The 18,679-nt window shown below is 40.9% G+C and overlaps 1 protein-coding gene across 3 annotated transcripts; it reads left to right on the top strand.

Moving 5' to 3' along the window:
* The first annotated feature begins 1,853 nt into the window (after positions 1-1,853).
* MOK (MOK protein kinase) lies at positions 1,854-18,416 on the top strand. 3 transcript variants are annotated; one of them, XM_063147656.1, is made up of 12 exons: positions 1,854-1,909; positions 7,287-7,401; positions 7,878-7,967; positions 9,718-9,788; positions 11,602-11,680; positions 11,987-12,035; positions 12,625-12,803; positions 14,039-14,140; positions 15,536-15,709; positions 16,330-16,441; positions 17,708-17,911; positions 17,997-18,416. In XM_063147656.1, the coding sequence occupies exons 1-12, from the start codon at positions 1,903-1,905 to the stop codon at positions 18,075-18,077; spliced, it is 1,263 nt and encodes a 420-aa protein (XP_063003726.1). In that variant the 5' UTR covers positions 1,854-1,902; the 3' UTR covers positions 18,078-18,416. The 3 variants fall into 3 exon arrangements, with proteins under 3 accessions (XP_063003726.1, XP_063003727.1, XP_063003728.1); XM_063147657.1 differs by lacking the exon at positions 7,878-7,967; XM_063147658.1 differs by lacking the exon at positions 17,708-17,911.
* The last annotated feature ends 263 nt before the right edge of the window (positions 18,417-18,679 follow it).

Genomic DNA, 18,679 nt, shown 5'->3' with positions numbered 1-18,679 from the left:
TCTGGCACTGAAACCAGCATAATGTAGACACCAGGCAAGTCTCTTTGGAGTGCGCATTCCACAAATTGGATGCCACCACTGCAAAGGCACTCTTTCATGTAGCCACCTGCCTCAGAGCACCAGGATTTTTTAATTAGCAGGGTCATCTGCTACCACTCTGTTCCCTATGTGCTTTGGATTTTCTCAGCAACAATATAGTTTTTCAAACTATTGCAATGCAAAGTATTTTGAGAATACTGTCTTGAATGGGTAATAGGCCTATTAGCTTTACAAAAGACCTACAAAAAACATATATAAATCTACATTTTTGGAGTCTCCTAAACACTATGGAACTGTCATGATGAGCTCCTGCAGATGAAAAATTACCACTACACCATTGGTTGCATTTACCTTGGAGTTAGCCCCATACATTGAACAAAGTTCCAAGTAAACAGGCACAAGATTGAAATTAGGCTACACTCTTATGCACAGTTACATGGGAGTAAGTTCCACTGAACACAATCGGTTTTCCATCAGTACACATGCATTGGATTGCATTGTCAGCTTCTTGACACAAAAATCATTTGCACACTCTATTGTTTAAGGATTTACTTCAGTTCTTGCATACTGGGGTGAAAAAACCCAACTTCAAGTATAGGCTGATAGGATCTGAGCTATTGGTGACCAACCAAGGATTGTGGCAGACAGCTCAATGAAAATGTCAACCCAGTGTGCGACTGATTATATATATGGCACATTTCTTAATAGGCATAATTTGAAAAGGAATTGAGAATACAAATGCCAAGATCAGACTACCTTTATACAGATCTATGGTGTGACCACTCTTGGAAGGCTGTGTACAGTTCTGCTCATCATACTTAAAAAAAAAAGATATTGCGGAACTGGAAAAAGTGCAGAAAAGGGCAACTAAAATGGAAAAAAGGAGGGTAAGGGGAGACATGATAGAGGTGTACAAATTATGCATGGTGTGGAGAATGTGGATAGGAAGACATTTTTCTCCCTCTCTCAAAATTCTAGAACCCTGAAGCTGATTGGTGGGACGAGGTTCAAGGAATGAAGTTCTTTACAAGGAATCTTAGTAGATGACCACTAACCTGGATGGTTTAAAAGAGGGTTGGATAAATTACTACTAGTCCTGATGGCTATGTGCTACCTCCAGTATCAGAGGCAGTAAGCCTATATTCACCAGTTGCTGGGGCACATGGGCAGGAGGTGCTGTTGCATTCGTGTCCTGCTTTAGGGTTAAGGGCACAGGACTTAACGTCTTTAGAGAATTGTATCCAATGTGAGTCCTACTTAGAGTAGACCCATTGAAATGAATGGGGCTTAAGTTAGACTAACATTGGATGCAATCCATTGGATACCACCCAGAAGAAAGTCCACTGAAGGCGCTGGGCTGATTTCCAGGCGAACGCGCACATCCCGGCAGCCAGTGTCAGAAAGTAGAGCCGACGCCTTCCCACCAAGAATTAAGACGCTGCGCACAAACAAAAGGACCAGAGAAGCGGTGGTTTCCTAGGGAGTCAAGTGATACCTGCGCCTGCGCACGGAGGGGAAAAAGGTTGGGGATGAGGAAGAGGAGCGGGCCGAGCGCACGCATGCGCGGCTAGAGAGCCCGCAAACATGAAGACCGCCCTATGCTTGCCGCAGTCAATGGGAGAGGGCGGAGGTGAGCCACTGCGCTTGCGTCGCTCGTTCAGGGCGGGGCGGGGCTGACACGGTCGTGCTCCCGGGTTGAGGAGTTGACGCTCTGGGGTTGCCAGGGTGACGGGGATACAACATGGCGCGCTGACAGAGTTCTGCGGTGGGGAGGGGGTCTGGCGCTTCGGAGAGGACCCGCGTCCTCGGCCCCCTCCCCCTCGCTCGGCCCCCGAGGGAACCCGCGGGCAAAGCGAGCGGAGAATGAACAGTAAGGGAGGGGGCGGACGGGGGGTGGAGGGGCAGCCCAGGATGTGGCTCCAAGGGAGGGGAGGGGAGGGGAGGGGAGGGGGAGGGGGAGGGAGATAGTATCCCGCTTTTCAGTTTATTTGGCTTGGGTGGAGAGCGAGGGTGTCGTAGAAAATAAAGAGAAGAGGAGGGGAGTTTGGGGCGTGGAGAAGGGGCGCCGTCCTTTTCTATTCCCATGCAAAATGTTCTTGATAACATCTTTTGGGGAGTATAGAGCCAGGATATGCAGTTCAGCAATGGGAATTAAGACGCAAGGAGAGCGGGGTTAAGGACTTGCCCTGTCCCAGCTTGGGGGTCCCAGATGTGTTGAATTGCAACTCTTTATCGTCTCCAGCCTACTGGCTGGGGATTATGGGAGTTACAGTTCGGCACATCTGAAGGACACCAGGTTGGGGAAGGTTGCCCTATTCTCTTGCCCCTTCCTCCTCCTCCTCCTCTGCTCCCCCACAAATGATAATTTATTGTAAGGCTGCTTCTGCATCTCCCTTGCACCCACCCCAACGCAGCAGCCCTTCAAGAACTTTGAGGTTCCTGCAAGGGAGAGTGAGCTTTAGAGATTAAAGAGCTTGGATCCTGGCTCTGGTAGGGAAAGGCTGCCTTCTCCTCCTCCAAAAAGTGGTGGAAGAGCGTGAGTTTGAGAGGGAACCCAGGATACGGTGTTAAAATATCCAAAGGACCGCTGAAGAAAGAGGAGTTGAGGCTTTTATTCATGTTATACAGCAGCCTGCATTTCTCTGTCTTTGGTTATCGCCCTGCGAAAAGTAATCTCTTTCCATTTCATTATAAGGTTGCTTCCAGATGAGACTTCTGTTGTGCAGTCGCCCTGCCTTGTTTAGGGAATTTTACAAAGGCTCCAGGGATGCTTTCAGATGGAGGGTTTCTGATGTTAGTAATCCAAAGGCAATGTAATTTTCCCATATTGGATTTTCCATGGTTGGAAGCAGCTGGAACAAACTGGACGGCTACAAGTGGAAGATGCTGCTGCCTGGACATCTTCCCCACCCCTCAGTAAAGTTTGAATGAGGCAGGGTGATGGCTCATTAAAAGCCTTGGCTGAAAGCACCTTGGATGGTGTTGGATGTTTCTGGACTGCAGGTTAATCTCTTTCAGCCTGAGGGCTGAATTTCATTTCAGAGAAACTGGGGGGAGGTGGGCATTCCAGTGGTGCCTGAAGCCAAGGGGAAAAGAGTAGGCCCAAAATACCAGCACATTTTGGCTTAAAGCTCTTACTGCCAGTAACTAAGCCTTAGTAGAGGCATTTCAACCTTTTTAGAATGGGGGATGACTAAAGGAGCATAGCTGTCTGGGGAACCCCAGGCCAGTTTGGGGGCCTGGGGCTGAGATTCTGCACCCCTGTTCTAGATGGAGGGTTCCTAGCTCTACCAATCCAAAGGCATTATGCAGCTATTGTCTTTTCTCCATTTATGGCTTATTTTTCTGTTAACAGTAGGAAAAAGCAGAGTGCTACAAATTTATGATGTCATCAGGACCTCCTATAGAATTCCGTAAATGAGGCAGTGTTGCACAATAAGTCTTGCCTGGAAGCAGCCATCATCTTTCATTTATAACTCTCTCATGTTTTTCCACTGCTGCTTCCGATCTCTTTCTTAGTAGGGAAAAAAGGAAGGAAAGATGGAAGAGTTGGATTATTATTATTATTATTATTATTTATTTATTTATATAGCACCATCAATGTACATGGTGCTGTACAGAGTAAAACAGTAAATAGCAAGATAATGTCTTTTGATTGGTAGTGCCAGGAGTCTTCTGTTTGGAAGCATCCTTATTAAGGTTTAGTGGTCCTGCAACCAGGGTGTGTGTTTGGTTACAGGTATTTGGCATGTTATCTTCAGTTCTCACTATGCTGGTTTGGTTACTCATCAGTTATTTTTTTCTCCAGCCAAGTGTGTTTGGACACCGAGCATATTCTCAATTTGAGGCTTCTGGTGAATTTTATAACATACGCTATGAAAGCTTATGCCATGGTAAATATTAAGATTGTAGTCCATCCTAAACACACTTCCAAAAGTCTGATTTTATGCAGAAACACCATTTGATGGGTCTTTACTCACAGGTGTTCTGACTTTATACTGTTAGTTTTACCCTACCCTGTTAGGGTGACCATATGAAAAGGAGGACAGGGCTCCTGTATCTTTAACAGTAATGTAGAAAAGGGAATTTCAGCAGGTGTCAATGGAAGAGGGTGAAATTCCCTCTTCATCACAACAGTTAAAGCTGCAGAAGCCCTGCCCTCTTTTGTATCTGGCCACTCTACTATAGCTAGTGTAGCTTTAACTGCTGTGATGAAGAGGGAATTTCACCCACTTCAATTGACACCTGCCGCAATTCCCTTTTCTACATTACTGTTAAAGATACAGGAGCCCTGTCCTCCTTTTCATATGGTCACCCTATACCCTGTGCCTGTTTGCATTCTCTTCCCCTCCTTATTGTTTAATTATGATTTTATTAGAATGTAAGCCTATGCGGCAGAGTCTTGCTATTTACTGTTTTACTCTGTACAGCACCATGTACATTGATGGTGCTATATAAATAAATAATAATAATAATAAAGGTGTAAAGATGTGCAAGCGTACTGGGGTATAGTTCCCCTTCAAATCAGTGGAATTGTAAAGGAAACATCTCTATTTTCATGGTGCCATTTTTTAACTGCTTATCAACAGCATCATGAATATGTAGCTCTAAAGTAGGAGCATAGAGTTTGGTAATTTTGGAGGAGCCTAGATCAATGAGAGCACATAAGGTCCCTGGTATAGTTTTCAGCGTCTCCACTTATTAAATCTTGAGTAGCAAGGCTGGGAAAGAGCTCTGCTTAAGTTCTTGCTAGGCGGTGGATAATACCAAGCTAAATAGATAAATGGTCGTCGTTACCTTGGACTCCTCATTTTTATTAGTCTGTTCTATTGTGTGAACTAACAAGGATCAGCACGGGCAATGGCCCAGTTCCAATGTGCTTTGCAGCTATTCAGCCTGTGGCCCAGACATACCTGACACACCCATTTTTCTTAGCATGTTTAAATACTAGAGCACATTTTGTCTTCCGCATGTTCAGATTCCCTACTCTACAATGGATCTGAATGTTTTAGAGGTGTAAGTATTTGTTTTAAACAGTAGTTCTAATTGGAATGCATTGGCCCATAACTGTATGCCATTTGAAGACCTTTAAACTACTGTTTAAAGGTCTTCAAATGGCATACAGTTATGGGCCAATGCACGCCCTGGGTTGCAGAAACCTGCAGGTGCCTTTTCTAAGTTTCCAGTTCAGGGGCACTCTGTGCTTTCCTCATCCCTCCCCAGTGGGACTGGGGGGAAATGGCAGTAGTATGGAATCATGGGTGGGTCTTCAGTCATAATTGGGGAGTGGGAGGGGGGGAGAGGAAGAGACACATACGTAATTGTTCCTGACCCAAAAGCCTCCCTGATAGAGAGGAAGTCTGGGCACCTGACATCCTGTGGGGGAGCTGGAGAGCTATATGAAAGGTGTTGGGGGCATTGTGATGGAGCAGTGCAGCAGTTGCAAGATAAAGTCCACGTGAGAAGATAGGAGATGGAATGGGCACAATATCTGGAATGCTAAGAGTGTGCATGTGTCATGCTGAAGGGAAAGTATGATGCTGGTTAAGCATCCACCAGTGTGAAGATGCTATTTCCAACTGCAGCCTACATCACGTTGGTTTAAAAATAGGAGTTCAAAAACACACTAGAAAAGGCCGTGGTCTAATGTTTTATGACGAGGCTTTTTACACATGACCAGTCAAATGCCTCCAAAAATTAGCCACACTGGTTGCTGTATGTAATTGAGCTGGTCTGCCTTTTATGTTCTCTCTGACCTTTTCTGCCCATTTTGACTGGCCTAAAAGGCCATACAATAATATAAGAGCACACGGTGTTCTTAAATTTCTGAAAAGTGAAGCCTTGCTTGAATAGGAGATTGCCTGGAAATCCATAAAAGCCACTCCAAGTCTGTATAATAAATATATGCTTAGGTGGGCATAATCCCCACTTGGAGGAAGGGAGGGTTGTGCCGTCACATAAATATGCAGGATAAATTCATGTAATTGCTTTCTTACCACATGGTGTGAATCTACAGGTGTGGATTTCTTCCCCACCCCCGCTTTTTTAAAAAAAATATGAGTGCAAGAGAAACATGACATCAACAAAGTGTATGTCTCTCCTGGCATAGGATAGCTCACTGTTTTGTAAACAGACGCTTGATGTTTGGATAGAAATACAGAATTCGGGAGCTCTACACCTTGCTTGTTTGAGCTGCACTATAAACAAGCCCACAAATGGATGTTTCCTCCAGTATCAAAGAATGATAAAGTAGAAAGAGATCTGCTTCTTCAATTACGAAATTATGAAGCAGTATAATTGTTTACAAAGAGTCATATTGAAACACTGTATGGATTAATAGTACAATAACATCAGAAAGAACTTTTTTCTTTACAGCTAGCCACAGTCTGAAGAAGTTAATTGTCACAAGAAGTTAGCCAGTGGAGGATTCTAGAAGCATTTGCTGTAGAGGTGATATGTATGGGGGAAGACTAAGCCAAATTAGAAAGCAGAGACAATTAGACATAAAGTTAGCATTGATTTAGTCTGCAGAGACTTAACTCCAATGAAGAATAGCTATGTAATGTCACATTAAAAAATAATAATGTCACATTTGCATCAAACTCTCCAAATTAGAAGCCAGAGCATTAGGAGATTACAGATGTTGCTACAGTTATAACTGCCCAGCTATAACTGCCCTACATTTTATGGGAGGATTCCTGTGAGTGTAAAAATAGCCCAGTTCAATGACTGAACAGGCTTTAATGTAAACACAACAGTGGTGATATTTTCCCTTGACTGATTTTTTTTCCTGGTGCTGTGCACAACAAACTCAAGATTTCTGAAAAGCAAATTGACACATGATTAACATTTTCATTCCATAAATTACCATAGAGGAAAACAAATATCATACAGTTTAATAAGAATCAGCGCTAGAGTGAATCAATGAAAATCCTCCAGGACTTATTTCAGCGGACGCAAATCTCAAGCAAGATGGAATTTCTCACATAACTGTCAATAATAAGAGCTATACTTCCATAATATTTATGCAATGTAGAGGGATATAACCTTAGTGGGAGATAAAGTGATAATAAGAGTTGGTTGGAAGGGTTTGCTTTATCATAATTCTGGACAGGGAACAACATTGCTGTTTGAATAAATAAGCTATATTTACTAATATGTCTTATGAAGCAGAATTTATCCTAAGGAATGTAAGCGTGCCATCTATACTGAAACCTACTTTTCTTTTTAAATATTGACCTTTTTAGAATACAAAACAATTGGTAAAATTGGTGAGGGGACATTTTCTGATGTTCTGAAGGTTCAGAGTCTAAAAGATGGACAACATTATGCATGTAAACAAATGAAACAGCATTTTGAAAGGTAGGTCTAGCTGCCTGTTGAATTTATAGATATTTTTACTTAACTTCAATGTCTAAACATATTGTTTAATCTTCATTATCAAGATTAGATTTAAAAATAAATTATGAATATTTACAAATGCAATGTTAAAAAAATGGATGCCTTGAAAGAGGAAGTATAACATTTTCAATCACTAAATTTCTTGATAATGGATTTGACTAACTTCAGTATTGAAGCTTGTCCGTCTTCATCCTTATGAACAATAAACATGGTATGTTAGAGACCATCACCTCCTGCACAAATCTCTCTGTGTGTAAGCCTGTGCCCTCCAGGTCTTTTGGGATTATAGATTGTTAGCACAATTCATTCCACAGAATGTACAAAACAACATAAAAATGTCAGGCAGGTTTACTCTTTTGGGGCCAGGGGTAATTTATGCAAAATTACAATCTACACATTGTAGCCTAATCTTTTCCACTTTTTAAACTGCATTTTAGTATCGACCATGTGAACAATCTGAGAGAAATACAAGCTTTACGGCGACTGAATCCGCACCCTAATATCCTTACACTGCATGAAGTGATTTTGTAAGTGTTGCATGATTTCTTTCCCTTTCTGGACTTTGAATATTCTTTATGTGGAGGTGCTCAACCACTATTTAATTTGCCAGGCAAGTCTTAAACCAAATACAATTATTTTGAGGCGAGAGCCTTCCTATTTTTAGTTCAGTTTTATGTATTTTATATTTGTTGTTGTTCCTCGCCTTGATCCAGACGGAGAGGCGGGTAAGAAATTATTATTATTATTATTATTATTATTATTATTATTATTATTATATTCTATAGAATTATGAGATTCTGCCTTGTCTTGAACCCCTTCTCTCAGGGTGGTAGCTTGTGTTGGGAAATGGGGATGCCTGAGCTACTAATCTCTTCAGCTTGTAAGGGCTGAGTAATATACCTCACTGGCTCTGTTCAGACACCATGCTAAACCATGATGGTTAAGCATCTTGAGCTAAATATTATGGCTTAGTGTGTCATGTGAACCATTCCTGACCATGGTGGCTACATAACCATGGTTTAAACATGTTCACTAACCCCTTGCTGCAAAAGGGTTAGTGGCCTAACCATGGCTTAGTGTGTTGTCTGAACAGGCCCATCATCTCCATTGATGAATCTATGCATTCCACTGGTCTATGAATCTATGTAAACACATTTTAAAAAACAAATGGGTTTAATTCTGTCTTCATCAGTGGTCTCTGGTTGTATATATGATGGCAAAATGTCCACACCACTAATACAGGACTCAAGAATTGAAGCCCTTAGGAAGCATGCAATTTAATATATGGAAGATGATCTTATGGCACTTACCCAATGGAGGCCTACAGCTTGTTAGGATTAAAAAACAACAATGTACTGACTTCATCAATGTATTCTGCTGCCTTGAAGTAATCCTTCATTCTCTCTCATAAATTCAGATTATTTTAATGCTATAGACTTAAATTCCTTATATACTTTTGCAGAACTTCACTTCCTGTGCTAGTTACAATTTCCATGATTAGCTACTCCTGGAATGAAAATTTTGTTATGCAGTTGTTAAAGCCTTTTATACTTTACAAAATTTGAGAAAACACTGTAATATCACTGGTTCTTCCTAGCTCCAAACAGGACTCTCTAATGTACAGGGTCTAACTCTTCTTTGGTCCAAGCCAAATTGAATTCCCTATGGAGAAGGGCTATAACCCAACGGTAGAAAGATGCAGGAGGTCCCAGGTTCAGTCTCTGACATCTCCAATTAAAGGTTCTTGAGTAAGGAAAGACCCCATAGAGAGCCACTGCCTGTCAAAGTAGATAATACCGAACTAGATGGACTTATAGTCTGATACAGTATAAGGTGACAAACGTTCAAATTGTAAATGATAATTTAAGAAACATTTCTGCTGATGACAGTTCTAAATGTCACATCCTGTTGTTGTCGGTAAACTAAGTTTGATAGCAGAGGTCATAGCACTCACGTTGTTGCTCTAGAAAGAGTAAGCACTGGTTTTAACTAAGCTATTGTATTTTCAAATGAATTTTAATATATATGGAGGGCTACAGATGGGTCTTAACTCTGCTTCATTTTACTGCATTTTCAGTTCATTTTCCACTAATTTAAATGCTTTCATTTAAAACCCCTGAAACTAAAAACAACAAGAACTACTATGTAAACTAATACTGTAATAGTAAATTCAACCATTTTGTGTATGAGAATATCTCCCTTCCCCCAAAATAATTATACAAGTTACTTCTCTGCTTTCTTCCATGTAGTTAAATTAAAACAAATTGTTTTCTTTAGTGACAAGAAAGCTGGTGCTGTTGCATTAATATGTGAGCTTATGGACATGAACATTTATGAACTGATCAAAGGTATGTAGATTATACCAACAGAGGAAAAAGATTTTTTTCAGGTGCCATTTATTCATGCATGCAAAAATCCAGACATATGTTTAGTCTGACCAAAAAAGATTAAGTAGAGCATTGCTAAAATCCTGTAGCTGTGTAGTTTTTCTGCAAGCTACAGAAAAAACTTGCAGAGACATACACAATACCTTGTTCTGAAAGTAGATGCTTTCCTTTGCAGTATGTGAAGATAGAGAAAGGATATGAAATACAGAGATGATATCTTTATAGAATTACAGATACTGAAGGAAAATGCCTGTCTGGAGGTGCTGGAAAGGAAGGGGCAGGTTGAAAGAAAAGCACAAAAAAGGAACAGAAATCAATAAGTAATTGCATCAAATCTGTTTTGTGGGGGAACCTGTGGCCCTCCAGCTGTTGCAAGTTGTAGTTCAACATCTGGAAAGCTCAAGGTTCTTCATACTGTGCTATGTGGTGAGGTTCCTCTTGCTATGGAAGGCAATAGCCTATATTATGGTTGTTTACTGTTAACTGAACATTTGTTCAGTTCTACTAGGCATCATAATGTTACAAAACGATCTACTGTATATGTCAATCAGGTGCATTCATACCTGTGCTCTCAAGCAGTTGCAGTTTCCTCTCACTGTAACCTGGGCAATACAATACATATCTTCTATCATGTTCACGCACCTAATGCTGCAGGGAGTAAATTATTCTTGCTCACTTCAGTGTGTCCAGGCTGCCGGAGATCAAGAACTACACCGCTGAAGCAAAGCACTGCTATATTGGGGTGGGGTGGAGATTAAAAGAGCACATCCACAGATAAGGCAAAACTGCTGATTGGATTTTAAACCATGAAAAAGATCTTCCCCAGTATACCCACACACTATATACCTGCCTTCCTCAAGCTGGTGCCCTCCAGATGTTTTGGACATCAACTCCCACCACTCCCAGTCAGCATGACCAGTTGTCAGGAATCCTGGGACTTGTAGTCCAAAACATCTGGGGAAGGCTGATATATAACCTATTATTGATGTTCAAACAGCAGCAGGAGCCTCCCCCAAACTCCTGCCCTGTTATAATACAATAGAGAAAGTACTCTTTGGAGGAGCAAAGCCGTGTACCATATCAAGGCACTGCCAAAAAAGCCAAGGGCAAAGGTGTAGAAAAAAATGATGTTTAATATACAAGATCTCCGATATATTTTGGACCCTCATGTCCTTCTTCAGGGTACTGTGTTAGAATGCAATGGGTATCATTTCCTCCATACCCTGCCTTTCCTATGCTAACAAAGTTTCTAGGTGGTGGGATATAAAGCAGGGCCTCCAAAGAGGCCCATAATGTATGAGGACCATATTGGAGGTAGTGGTCTGCCAGATATCCTGGCCCTGAGTGCTTTAGGGCTTTATAGAGAAGAAACAGCACCATGAATTGGGCCAGGAAATTAATCAATTGATAAATGATCTGAAATGCACTGTATGTTGAGCACATCAGAAAGCATCCTGCCCGCTGCGTTCTGCACCTGAACTCTCTTCAAGGGCAGCCCCATGTAGAGCATGCTGCAGTAATTTCTCTGGAAGTGATTCAAGGCTTGTATTACTGTGGGCAGATCTGTCTTCTCTGGGAAGGGGTGCAGCTGACCCACTACCTGAAGCTCTGTAAAGGCACTTCTGGCCACAGCAGCCGTCTAGACATCCAGGAAAACACAGATGCTGCCATAGTTCGTAAGCAGAACATTAGTTAACTGACCGAAGTGACTGCAAGCTCTCCATCTTAACGTGACCTTTGTATAAAACTTTCATTTCACTGTTCCAAATTCCAGGGAGGAAAAAACCGTTGCCTGAAAAGAGAATAATGAGTTATATGTACCAGTTATGCAAGTCTCTTGATCACATGCACAGGTAGGACAGATTCTTTTTGCAAATGTAGTTTATTTAATTGGGATGAGATCTGGGGAGTCCCAAAGTCACACCCAAGGCGCTGCAATGTGAAGGCACTGGGGCTAATGATTTTCCCTTCCAGCTGTGGTTTTCTCACACCACATCAGTGCTTTACTGGAGTTCATCCTGACCTTCAGGGATGACTTTTCGGGAGGAGTTCGAGGAGTTGTGTTGGGAATTGGGGAGGGGACTGAAAGTCCTTAATGCATGTTGGGCTTTCCGCATCCCAAGTCTTAGTGTATAAATACTTATTTTCTCCTGATGCAGGAATGGAATATTTCACAGAGATGTAAAACCAGAAAACATATTAATAAAGGTAAGAAGTCTCATTGTAGTATGAAAACATGAAGCTTCCATTCCGAAACTCTTATGAATAGTGGTATTTAATTGATTCAAAACCATTGGGACTATTGCTTGTTCTAGGACTGGGGTTTAGAAGTGCATTTTGCTCCTAAAGGGAAAAAATGCACTGTGCATTTCTGATAAGTAAATGTTAGGTGCTTGATTTAGCTATATAGCATTATCCATATTCCTTTTCCAACCAGTTAATGAACAACTATTTTCTGCCAACATTAGCAAAATGCAGCCAGCCAACTTTTATAACCAGGTCAGTCTTCTTAAACTGTTTTCTCTGCAGGTGACTCTCTGAAGCATTAGTGCTCAAGCCTATACATTTTTACATCTTCCAAAGTCCACATGCACTGTACACACAATGGCAATGGGCCATTGAAGTCCTAAGTATTTTTTTAAAAATGGGTCTGATTCCCCTCTGCTCTCAAACACCTGAAATAGACACTTAAGGATTGCTTAATTTAGGCTGGAAGTGGCTAGTTTATTTTTCTTAGAAGTTTTAGAATTTATTTGAATGACTTCTCATTTGAGATGTACAATTTATCTTATTGCAGCAGGATCTCCTGAAACTAGGGGATTTTGGATCCTGTAGGAGTATACATTCCAAACAGCCATATACAGAATATATATCCACACGGTGGTACAGGGCCCCTGAATGTCTTCTCACAGATGGCTACTACAGTTACAAAATGGACATGTGGAGTGCTGGCTGCGTCTTTTATGAAATTGCAAGGTACATTATTTATCTAGAAAGAATTGAAAGCCTGACTGGTTTAAAAACATATAGAAACTCACATCAAAGGGCAGGCTGGGGCAGAAGGGATGAGATGGTCACGGAAGCAATCCAAATACTGCAGAAAAACTGGAGAGAGGCTGAAGTTTGGTGGTAGAGCACATGCTTTGCATTGAGACTGTTCCAGATTCGAGTTCTGGCATCATTAGTCCTGGGGAAGACCTCAAATACTTCAGAGAGCTGTTGCCAGTCAGTAAACAGTACTGAGCTAGATGGACCTATCTGACTCCATAAGGCAGCTTCATCATATGCTTGGCACTTTTGTTGTTAAACAGCATGCTCTTCCCTGGTATGGGAATCTAATTCTGTAACTGAGGAGTCTGTGATGCAGTATAGGGTGGCTTCAGACCAGGGTATGGTCTGAAGTCATATGATGCAGCAACCTTGCTGAAACTAAGCCTAACTGGGTTTAGTCGGGGGCAGGGCCTGGATAAGATAACCATGGAGGAACCTTGGATACATTACCTTTACTTCTATGGAAGAAAAGAGGGATTCAAATTAATGTAACAGCCAACAGTTCTAATGTGCAAGTTTAATTGGTCAGGGGTGGGCAGACTTAAGGATTGATTTTTATTGATTTTTTACTAGATCTCTGAAGTGAAAAATAGTGACTCGAGGGTGGACATAGACAAACAATTAAGGTGTCTGAGCACATGATCAGGACATATCAAAAACAATCTCCTGGTTCTCTCCCCACCCTCAAGGGGTGGACTTTTTCTAATGTTTGACCATTGGGAGTCAGAAAGCCTTGCCAATCTGCAAACCAACCAGAGAACTCATAATAGATCCAGATTTATCTTCTGTCCGTCTCGGCTCTGGATTGTGGTCCTTAGCACCAAATGGTCCATCACTGGCTGATAAAGCTTTTGTATACTTAAGTAACTATGGTCTGAATTGTTATTGTCCACACTCACTCACTCACACGTTCCCATACCGAAGGAGCAAAATATGGGGTGTGTGTAGGGAGACTAATCATAGCATTGTTCTCTTCTTGTTAGTGCTTATTTCTCTTTATTCCCCTCAGTATTTGAGGTAAAAAAGAAAAAAAAGATGAGTACCAACAGCAGTGTTGTTTAACAGTGGTAGGTAGACAATACTGTAAGAAAACAAGCTCATCCACTGGAGTCTAGTCTAATTTTCAGCACCGCCAATTCCATTCCTCATTTTGTTTCCAGTTTCCACCCACTCTTTCCTGGATCTAATGAACTGGACCAAATATCGAAAATTCATGACGTTGTAGGTACGCCCCCTAAGAAGATTCTTAATAAGTTCAAGCAGTAAGTACATTTTACATTTTGAGATTAGTAGTGCATCCATCTGTGATTCAAGTTTGAATAATTCATCTTCTTCTTACTATTATTATTATGTATTTATATAGCACCATCAATGTACATGGTGCTGTACAGATTACACAGTAAATAGCAAGACCCTGCCGCATAGGCTTACAATCTAATAAAGTTGTAGTAAACAATAAGGAGGGAAAGAGAATGCAAACAGGCACCGGGTAGGGTGAAGCTAACAGTATAGAGTCAGAACAAACTCAATATTTAAAAGCTATAGGGAAAAGAAAAGTTTTTAGCTGAGTGCTAAAAGCAGACTGCTTATGCTTGATATCAAGAAGCCTGAGTTTACTAGTCCATCCCTAAAATAAAGAGAATAGACTAACAAATTTAGTCTGCTCTTAGCCTTAAGTGTCTGCTTAAGGCTCTGAGTCTTGCAAGGATGGGTCTAGAAGCAGCTTCCAGTTGCTCAGCGGTAGAACATGCATGCATGAGGTTGTATCCAGTTAATTTCTCTTGCTGATGATATGTCTTCCGTCAGTGGAACAAGAAGGGTTGATTCCCTCTCCCCTTGCATACCCTGAAAATCTGTTCTGGAGAGTTCGGGGGCTCCTTAGAGCAATTCAGCTGGGGGACATAGAGGGGCTTTTTTCTCCTAAGAATGCTGCGTATATGTACTGAATCCAAGACAAGACAACAACCTAGGTAGTTTCCCTTCCCTCTTCCTCTACAGCAGGGATGAGCAACCTGTGGCCTGTCAGATGTAGTTGGACTGCTGAATTGGTTATGCTGGTTAAGAGTAATGGGTGTTGCAGTCCAACAACATCTGGAGGGCCACAAGTTACCCCCACCCCATCCCTGGAACCTGTAATGTTTAAGATACTCCTCCTACAAAGGTCTTTTATGCCCTGCTGCTTCAGGTCTGGTTAGCGGGTTGTGATTGCATAGCTTATGGGTCTTACATCTCCTCAATTCTGAAGCACTTTTGTTCATGAATGGCATAGCTGGGTTCTTCTATGTCTACCAAGCCCCCACAGCACCTTTCCTCTGCTTGACAGTAGGTGATGGAAAGTTAACGAGCACATTGGTTCCTCACTCTTCCATGCATATTTAGCCTCACCCAGAATACTCTTTGAAGGGAATATGTTGATTATAGCTTGCCTTTTCTGAATCAAAAGAAAGCCATGTTCTGGCAGTTGTCACCTTGATGAGTTCAGACAGAAAATGTTTAAACCACTTGGGGTGGTTTAGGTTTGGGGACTGTCAGATGAAGAGCAAGAACTTTGAAGCTTCTTTAGACCAATCTCTTCTGAAATCCCCTCCCTCCCCCAGTGAGGTTGCTGTTCTGAGTCTGTTGACAGAAATGCATTTTCTCTCATTGGATTAATGCAGGTCAAGAGTGATGAGCTTTGATTTTCCCATCAGAAAAGGGAAAGGAATCTCTCCATTTATGCCTAGTTTGTCCAATAAGAGCTTAACACTTATGTATGCTATGATACAATATGATCCTGATGACAGAATCTGTGCCCACGAAGCACTACAGCACCCTTACTTCAGAGACTTGAGGTAAGGAAGCACTCAGTGTTGCTTGACCATGAACTGAATAAATGAGTTGGAAACCACGGACTTAAAATCAGTGGGCTGAGGATGATAGGACCTTTAGCCCAATACAGTGGGGGACCCCAGATTGGGGAAGGCTGGTCTATAGTATCAAGCGTTAAACCAGGAGGAGGGCCTTCTCTGCTGTGGCACCCCAACTGTGGAATGAGCTCTCGAAGGAGGTTCACCTGGATTATTCTCTCAGTATTTTAACAGTCTATAAATTAATTTTAACTTTGCTGTTATAAATCTGTATTTTAAATTTGTATTTCTGCCCTGCAGCTGATTTTATCCTGGTTGCGTTTTTATATTATATTTTATATCATGTTTTTATACTGTTGTTTTATACTTTGGTTTTAATTTTTGTAAACTGCCCAGAGAGCTTTGGCTATTGGGTGATATAAAAATGCAATAAATAAATAAATAGGCTAATACCTAGATTTTCATCCCAGGCGCTGGGCAATTAACAGCTGTGTTTTAAGTCACTGTTTAGTATAGCTGGCATTCCTATGGTGACTTGACTCTCCAGTTGACACAATTGAATTTCAAATCTTATGTGGGATTTTGTCTGGCTTTGCATTGAACAGGTTGGCAGAGAAACAAACTTTGACCATGCGCAGAAAAATGAGATTAGTAGAAAACCCATTAGAAAGAGAATCTCTCAGCTTGCGGCGTATTTCAAAGGAGGATCAAAGGCAGGTAATCTTTAAATCAAAGACTAAGTAATAAACCCATTTAAGTAGTGCCATTTTGACTCTCTAACGGAACAGCCCTGTGTCAAACTTGATAATTTGATTAATAGTCCCTGACAGATGAAACATACTTCGGGATTCTTGCATCAAAAAGTTCCAGGGCTCGTATGGATTTTTGTATCCATACATTGTCCAGCTAAGTGAGAAATGCAGGTTCAAGAAGTCTTTGTATGTATCCTGTATGCCATGATTACAGACTGTAGCAAAACACAGTATGTGATCACAAAATAAAGCTCTGCCGGAATGGGTAATTCACACATCTTTTCCTATAAGCACAATCCAATTTGGGTCCATACTCATGTAGTCAATGTTCATTGGTCATAAAACTATGAAGGATCTAGCTCTGTCACCTGCAGGGCTGGGCCTAATTTCAAAAGCAACCCAAGCAACCTTGAGCAATATTTTTAAGGGCACCTCAACGTCATCTGTTCACTAGGTCCCAAACAGAATTTTGTGCAGTTCAGGCCAAAAAAATGAGTCACAAGCTAGGAACAGACAACTACTAATATCAGTACAGCTTTTCTAGGATCACTTCAGATGGAAAAATCAGATGAACAACCAAAGTTACATTCAGATCAATGTTAAACTGCCCCCTTCCCCCCAATTGATATTCTTAAGGCACCAGATTTACCAATACCAAACCCCTTGACTTTATCCAATTTGGTGTAAAAAAAAAATCTAACTGCTGATCTTTGTCTGACTTATGGAAAGGTATTCCAATTATTGCTCTGAGAAATGAGTTGCTTTTTAATATACCACCAACAGAGCAAGTTAAAAAAGTTAGATGGTACCATTTTAAGGATTAGTTGAAATGCTTGGTTCTCAACATTACAGCAATGAAGAATGCAAACCTCTATCTACCTTCAACATGCCTGTGCCTTTCTTCAGTGCACAGGCAAGAATTAACAAGGATCATTATATTTCGATACCCATATTGACATAGTTGACACAATTTCTGTGTTTTCCTTCCTGCATTGATCTAAGTACATGTGAAGTCTTCCTTCCATGTGTTTGTTTCTTGTTGACACACCTCTCAGGAAGAATCATTTGAGTGGAACTGTTTTTATGTACACGGATCAATGTGGGAGGAACGGTAGACGTGGCCACAACCAAACCGACACAAATACATATAACAAGAGATCAAACCCTTACATTTAACCTGGAGAACAGACAATTCTTTACGAAAATTGAACTTGTATTTTTATTTTAAAAGAACTTTCTTAGGCGAGCCCAGGAGAATCCACTGGGACATCATGGACTTCCCTATGCGGTACAGTTGCCAAAACTGACAGTTCCTGCAGTAACCAACTTGACTTCTTACTCTAATCCTACATTTCAGTCAGTTTTTACCCTCCCAGCAACCAACAGACAAGTCCAGGTGTTGCAGCCTATAACATATTTTGGGACACATTGCAAGGTAATTCTGCCTTGCTTATCAGATTACATACAACTTTATACAGGTAGATTACAGCGCATTTTAACTTCTGTTGTCTCATCAACAGTCTGAAAAGCAGAATGAATTTAAGTCTCCTGTGAAGCAGTACCACTTGCCTGCTCTGGAAAGAAGAGGCGGAGGATATTGATGGACAAAGACTCCCCTGTGCTCTTCATAGTCTTAAAAAGGTACACCAACGGCAATAGTGCCTTATTTCCTCAAATGCTGCAGCAAGAAGCTACAATAATCTGTTTCTTTGGGACTTAACTTTTTTTTAAAAAAAGAGCTAACTATGTAAGCACCATTTTCGTAACTCAGAATGCACTTCAATTTATTTTTAAGTTCACAATACACAAAAAATTGTTTTCTTTTAAGTGGATCATATATTTCACTGTGCTGCACTGGTAGGAATGGAATTGTTACAATTTTATATTAAATGCTATGTTGTGTTTATTTATGACATGTAAAACTGAATTTGTGTATTTTTTTTGTATACGTGAAAGTAGAGAGATAATCAAAATCAAACTTTGATAGTCATTGCTAGTTTCAAAATATGTCTGGTTAGTATCTTCGGGAGTGTTATAATACCTGATTTGAATGTAATCTAGTTTAAAAGATGTGTTTCATGAATTTACTTATGTAAATAGGCAGATTATTTCTGCATGGATTATTCATGACAAGATGAAGTCAATCTTTCTGTTGCTCTCAAACGTTTTCCTATAGTATGGAAGTTTGAACAATGTAAGCGTC

This window comes from Elgaria multicarinata, chromosome 2 (assembly GCF_023053635.1).
Source record: "Elgaria multicarinata webbii isolate HBS135686 ecotype San Diego chromosome 2, rElgMul1.1.pri, whole genome shotgun sequence".
NCBI classification, from domain to species: domain Eukaryota; kingdom Metazoa; phylum Chordata; class Lepidosauria; order Squamata; family Anguidae; genus Elgaria; species Elgaria multicarinata.
The sequence above is the reverse complement of the archived record's forward strand: the minus strand, read 5'-3'. Positions and strand labels throughout refer to the sequence as shown.

Excerpts from the sequence above, each read along its gene's own strand:
- MOK (XM_063147656.1), top strand. Across the intron at positions 12,804-14,038 it reads GTCTTTTATGAAATTGCAAG|TTTCCACCCACTCTTTCCTG; the intron begins GTACATTATTTA and ends TTTTGTTTCCAG. Across the intron at positions 15,710-16,329 it reads CCTTACTTCAGAGACTTGAG|GTTGGCAGAGAAACAAACTT; the intron begins GTAAGGAAGCAC and ends TGCATTGAACAG.